This window comes from Hemitrygon akajei, chromosome 27 (genome assembly GCF_048418815.1).
Source record: "Hemitrygon akajei chromosome 27, sHemAka1.3, whole genome shotgun sequence".
NCBI classification, from domain to species: Eukaryota; Metazoa; Chordata; class Chondrichthyes; order Myliobatiformes; family Dasyatidae; genus Hemitrygon; species Hemitrygon akajei.
The window spans coordinates 4,158,623-4,165,327 of record NC_133150.1 but is presented as its reverse complement, the minus strand read 5'-3'; the positions used below and the strand labels follow the sequence as shown (position 1 = coordinate 4,165,327).

Here is a 6,705-nt window from a genome sequence, read left to right as displayed (position 1 = left end):
TTATAGTTAAATCAGGGTTGTTTGGTGGGTTGCTGGTCGGAGAAGCTTGAAGGACCAGAAGGCCACATTCCAGATTGTATCTCTAAATAAACAAATTTTAACTTGCTTCTAACAAATAATCAATATAGAGTTTTGTCAACTACAGTCGGCCCTCCTTATCCGTGGGGCATTGGTTCCGAGACCCCCCGCAGATACAAAAAACGCGGATGCTCAAGTCCCTTATTTAACATGTCTCAGTGAAGTGGTTGTTAGGACCCAGCGGAACCCTAGACTTTATTTAACATGAATTAGTACAGTGGTCTTTAGGACCTGGCGGTGCAGCTCTGAATCTGCAGTGTTTCTGTTCACGAAAATAATCACGATCACGATTGAAAATAAGGTGGAAATAATAAAGCGATTGGAAAGAGGTGAAACGCCATCGGTAATTGGAAAAGTGTTAGGCTACAGTCGGTCAACGATCGGAACAATTTTAATGGAGCATGTGAAAGGCCCTGCCCCGATGAAAGTTACAATTATTACTAAGCAACGCAGTGGTTAAATTATTGAATACGTATGTTTCTTAAGTGTTTTATATGCATAGAAAGGTAAAATATGTACTATATACTAAGAAAAACGTTTCATTAACTGACGCTAAATAATACCGGACGTACCTGTTGCGACTTCAAATCCGACTTAAAGACGGATTCAGGAATGGAACTCATTCATAACCCAGGGACTGCTTGTACTTTTAAGTCATTTCTAGATTACTTATAATACCTAATACAATGTAGATGCTATGTAAATAGTTGATATACTGTATTGTTTAGGGAATAATGACAAGAAAAAATAGTCTGTACATGCTCAAGCAACGAGTGCTGGAGCGGGAACTTCCGGGTTTTCACGGTCCGCGGTTGGTTGAATCCACACATAAGGAAGGCCGACTGTATGTGGATTCATGTACACAGTAGTACAATTTAATTTGGGATATCTTCTCAGCAGTCTATCAACCTTTCCCTGGTGCCCCTCCTCCTTCTCTCATTGTCCACTCTCCACTCTGACCAGATTCCTTCTTCTCCAGCCCATTACCTTCTCCACCCATCAGCTCCCAGCTTCTTAGTTCATCCTCCTCCCCCACCCACTTGGCTTCACCTATCACCTTCCAGCTTGTCCTCCTTCCCTTCTCCTCCCACCTTTTTATTCTGGCATTTTACCCCTTCTTTTCCAGTTCTGCTGAAGAATCCCAACCTGAAACATCAACTGCTTATTCATTTCCATAGATGCTGTCTAACCTGCTGAGCTCCTCCAGCATTTTGTGTGTGTTGCTCTGGGTTTCTAGCATCTGCAGAATCTCTGGTGTTCAAGTTTATTGTCATTCAACTGTCAAATGAGAAATTCCTCTGGACCAAGGTGCACAACACAGTGCTTACAACTCACACAATGTAATATTATCACAAATAAATTAACAAAATAATAAGGTAACATACAAATTAAAAAGTAAACAGTATAACACTAGTGGCACTTCATACATAAGACTATAAGACATAGGAGCAGAATTAGGCCATTCAGCCCATCGAGTCAGCTCCACCATTCCATCATGACTGATCTCAGATCCCACTCAATCCCATACACCTGCCTTCTCACCGTATCTTTTGATGCCCTGACCGATCAGGAAACGATGAACTTCAGCCTTTAATATACCCATGGGACTTTGTCTTCACCACAGAGATGAGACCTGGGTGGCAGCAGGGACTTCAGTAGTCTCGTGGCCTGGGGGAAGAAACTATTTTCCATCCTAACAGTTCTTGTTGTGATGCTATGGTACCTCCTGCCTAATGGTAGGGATCAAAGAGATTGTTGGTTAGATGGGAGGGATCACTGACAATGCTAAAAGCTCTGCATTTGTACGTAGCGCTCCTAATAAATATCTCTAATGAGTGAAAGAGAGATCTTGATGATTCTCTCCACGGTTCTTGCAATCCTTTATCGGGACTTGTTTATGATTACTGGCAAAACTTATTGTTAATGCTTGAAGGAATTTCCCTTCAGTGAAGCAGTTTGTAATATGAGAATTGTTAAGCACTTTCCTTTTACACAAAGAAAATATATCCATTAATAGTTATAGCATAATCTAATATGCTAATTTTAATGAGATTTTCAAAACATGATATAAAGCACTCCACTGGTTTGGAGACTAAAGGCACAATTTATAATCAAGCAGGAATCTTTTCTTTATGTGGTAACTAGTTTGCATCAAATTACATATCTCTAGTGATATAAAGGTTCAAAAATTAATTGGAATGACACTCAATGGCCACTTTATTAGGTACAGGAGTGGAACCCTGTGTGGTCTTCTGCTGCTGTAGCCCATCCACTTCAAGGTTTGACATGTTGTGCATTCAGAGATGCTCTTCTGTTGTAATCAGTGATACTTTAATTATTTGCATTCCTGTCAGCTTGAATCAGACTGGCTGTTCTCTTCTGACCTCATTAACAAGGCTTTTTTGCCCACAGAACTGGCACTCACTGGATTTTTTTTTCCATTTTTGCACCATTCTTATACAAGTTGGAGACTGTTGTGCACAAAGCCTCCAGGAGATCAGTAGTTTCTGAGATACTCAAACCACCCCATCTGGCACCAACAAACATTCCATTGTCAACGTCACTTAGATCACATTTCTTTCCCTTTCTGATGCTTGGTGTGAACAACAACTGAACCTCTTCTTCTTCCAGTAATGTTTAATGGCAATTGGCAGACTAACATAAGGTGCATTACAGCCACTACTGAGCCAGGGCGTGGAGCAGAGACAGAAAGGGTACACCTTTTAATTTCCCCCACCAACAAAAAGAAAAACATCTAATGCTTTTCAGAAAGTCAAATACAGACCAATATACAATAGGATGGCAGTGATATCCTAGCATTCTATCCCTGTTAAACTTAGCCTGTCCCAAAGATCTCATTTTAGCAATTAATGTACTTGGCAAGTACACTCCCAGCGAATGTCCACATCATGTATATTAATTCTGAACAAGGAATTATTCAGCCTGGTATGTCAAACAGCTAAACCAATCAACCTCTTGACCATGACTACATGCTTATTTGTATGAGGAGCAAGTTTACCTCATGAATGACCACTGAGTGTGTTTGCCCAGTAATCCTGCTTCATTTGGGGTGACCTCATTGCAATGCAAGATGTTGTTTAGTTTATCATTGAACACTGTAGTACCATTCAGGCCCCTGGTCCTTCAATCTGCTTGAAGATCAACATTACCCTTCCTCCTACATGGCCCTCCATTTATCTTTTATCCATGTACCTGTCTAAGAGTCTCTTAAATGTCCCTGATGTATCTGTTTCTAAAACCACCCCTAGCAGTACATTCCATGCACCTACCAATCTCTAAAAACAAAACTACTTCCGACATCCCCATTACACCTTCCTCCAATTACCTTAAAATTACGCCCCCTGATATTAGCCACTTACACCCTAGGAAGAAGTCTCCGGCTGTCCTCTCGATCTATGCCTCTTATCATCTTCAACACCTCTATCAAGTCACCTCTCATCCTTCTTCACTCCAAAGACAAGCCCTAGTTCACTCAGCCTATCCTCATAAGAGCATGCTCTCTAATCCAAACAGCATCCTGGTAAATCTCCCCTGCACTCTCCGTAAAACTTCCACATCTTTCCAATGATGAGACAACCGGAGGACTTCTTTTGGTCGAGGTCGATCATGGATATGTGATACGCAAGCCGGAGCAGTACCATACAGTGTGGAAGCTGCTGCCCACGTAACAGGCTCCCGCTCTCCTCGCAGCGATGGAGTCCAAAGTCCCCCGGCAGAGACCGAAGAAACATTTTGGCACCAGCGACGTCGCAGGAGTTGCCTTAGGGACTCCAGCTGTAGTTTTTTTCTTCGAGGTTTACTCCCGAAGCCTTCCCATGAGTGGGTACAACCTCAAGGCAGCGGAGTTTTAAATCAGCGTTTTCCTTTTCCTAGATGAGCCGCTATCCTGGGCTGACGAGCCCCATCTGCCCGATGCAACAGGCTTTGTGGCACCAGACCTGTAGAGTTCCTCCAGCATTTTGTGTGTTACATTAAACAGCTTTTGCCCTTTCTGTCAGTAGAAACGGTTTCGCCAGATTTAGTATCGAAGCACACGTGAAGTGCAGGTGCTGGACTTGATTGTTAGAGGCTATTTGAGACACACGCCATTGAGAGCATTTAATAGGTAGTGGGAGCTTATCCCCACTACCACCTCCGGTTATAACAACCTTCAAGAACAGGTGCGACCAGAACTAAACACAATATTTCAAGTGTGGTCTAACCAAGTTTTATAGAGCTGCAATATTATATCACGGCTCCTGAACTCAACCCCTCTGCCTAATGATTGTCAACACCCCCTACGCCCTTTCAACCACCTTATCAACTTGCGCAACAACTTTGTGTGATCTATGGGTGCAACCTCCGCCCCCTCCCCCCAGGTTTTCCTCCGGGCGGCGCGGGTTCCCGTGGCTGTGCGCGCGCTCGCTCCAGGCATTCCCGGCACGGTGCGGGCTCCCGTGACTGTGTGCGCACGCGCGTGCGCGTTCCGGTGGCTGTTTATCGCTGCTTGCCGCGGAGCCGCGTCTGCTGTAGGGGGGAAGCACCGATGGGCCTGGTCCGGGATGGCCGGCCACTGCTGGCGGCTCTCCTGCTCGTCGGAGTAGGTAAGGACAGAACGGCGGCGTAGGCAGGGAGAGATACATGGCTCAGATACAGGCCTTTTGGCCGAGTACCCCAGACGGCTCCTCCCAAAACACTGCGTTCTCTGTATCTCTCCCACCAGATCCCCGCCCCTCCCTCTTCCTTCCACTTATCTCCTTAAATGTCACCATTGTACCTCCTTAAGTTAGGCAATAATGTACCCGCTCCTTAAATGTCACCATTGCACCTGCCTCGAAACACACCCGGGATAATTCGTGCCACCCTGTAACTGAAGAAGTTAGAGCCTATTTAAATCTTTTCCCCTCATCTGACCTATACCCCCTAGTTTTAGACTCCTCTACCCTGGGGAGAAGACTGCTATCTTCCATATTATCAATCTGTCACATAATTGTAAAGACTTACATAAGGCCACCTCTCCTTATAACCTAGCCTGGCCAACCTCTCACAATAACTCTGGTCCTCTTGTCTTAGCAATATCCTGGTAAATCTTTTCTTCACTACTTCCAGTTTCTTTCCCCTCCCACCTCACCTGCTTTCCCCTATTAACTAGTAGCTTGTACTCCCCCGCCCCCACACCACACCTTATTCTGCCTTCTTTCCCCTTTACAGTCCTGGTGAAGGGTTTTGGCCCAGAATGTCAATTGTTTATTCCTCTCCATGGATGCTTTCTGACCTGAGTCCTCCAGCATTTTGTGAGTTGTTCTGGAATTCCTACACCTGCAGAATCTCTTGTGTTTATCATCCCATTTTATATTCAGATTTACTCACCACATCAACATTGAAACATACAGTGAAATGGGTTGTTTACAATAACAAACAACACAACCTAAGGATGCGTTGGTGGGCAGCCCTCAACTGTCACCACAGATCCTGGCACCAACTCAGCATGCTTGGCAGAACAATACAGAACACACTGCAGTAAAACAAACCCCTTTTCTCCTATCCACACACCACACACTCTGCTCCAACCCCAGGACAAGTCTCCAGTCTGCAGCCATTAGGTTTCATTGTACAGATTGATCTTTGATCTAGCCATTTAGAGTTACTGTACTTAACTAAAACTGTGCATTGTACTCCCAAGTGCAGCTTCTCCAACAACATATACCAGATATAAACACACGAGATTCTGCAGATGATGTAAATCCAGAGAGACACACAAAATGCTGGAGGACCTCTGCAGGTCAGGGAGCATCTATGGAAATGAATAAGTAGTCACCTTTTTGACTGAGTGATCTTCCTCAGGACTGGAAAGGAAGAGAGAAGATGCCACAATAAAAAAGGTAGGGGGAGGGGAAGGAAAACAGGCTGGAAGGTGTTAGGTGAAACCAGTGATGGGAAAGGTAAAGAGCTGGGGAGAAAGGGATCTGAGAGGAGAGAGGACAGTGGGAGAAAGGGAAGAAGGAGGGCCACCAGGGGCAGGTGAGGAAAAGAGGTAATTAGCCAGAGTGAAGAACAATAATATAATATCCTATGTCCTGTAGTCAGTGCTCTGACTGATCAAGGCCAGTGTACTAAACACCTTGTTCACCACTCTGTATACCTGTGATGACACTTTTCAACTAACTATGCACATACTCCCGAGTCCCTCTGTTCCATTACTCTCATTTGTTCTGTACCGTACATAGTATAAGTCCTGTGCTGGTTTGATTTTCCAAAATGCATCATCTCACATCATGTCTGGTTGAAATTCATCTGCCACTCTTTGGTCCATTTTCCTGTCTAGATTCCTCTGTAGCCAGCACCACCTTCACTATCACCATTTCCTAACTGTATTTGACATATACATTTGCATGTATTAGGAATTTACCATGATGTGTTGGCATGCCATGCAACAAAACACAACATTCAACAATTATAAAGAAATATATAAAAAATAAAGTTAGAAGTTTAAGTATGAAATTACATGAATATCAGCATGTATTTGCAATGGAAACAGCATTATAACAAGTGGTTAAAGTGTTTATGTGCAGTGACTGTGCTAATAGATAGACGGGAGTGGGGGGGGGGAGCTAACTAGAATGGTTG

General features: G+C 44.0%; 1 protein-coding gene across 4 annotated transcripts in view; it reads left to right on the top strand.

The window, feature by feature from the left end:
• The first annotated feature begins 4,479 nt into the window (after positions 1-4,479).
• shisa4 (shisa family member 4) overlaps positions 4,480-6,705 on the top strand; it is a 153,703-nt gene continuing 151,477 nt past the window's right edge. For 2 of the 4 annotated variants that reach the window (XM_073030290.1, XM_073030288.1), the window contains exon 1: positions 4,480-4,682. In XM_073030290.1, coding sequence (XP_072886391.1) covers positions 4,625-4,682 — 58 coding nt within the window. In that variant the 5' untranslated portion in view covers positions 4,480-4,624. The remainder of the gene's footprint in view (positions 4,683-6,705) is intronic. The other 2 variants (XM_073030289.1, XM_073030287.1) reach the window with 1 other exon arrangement.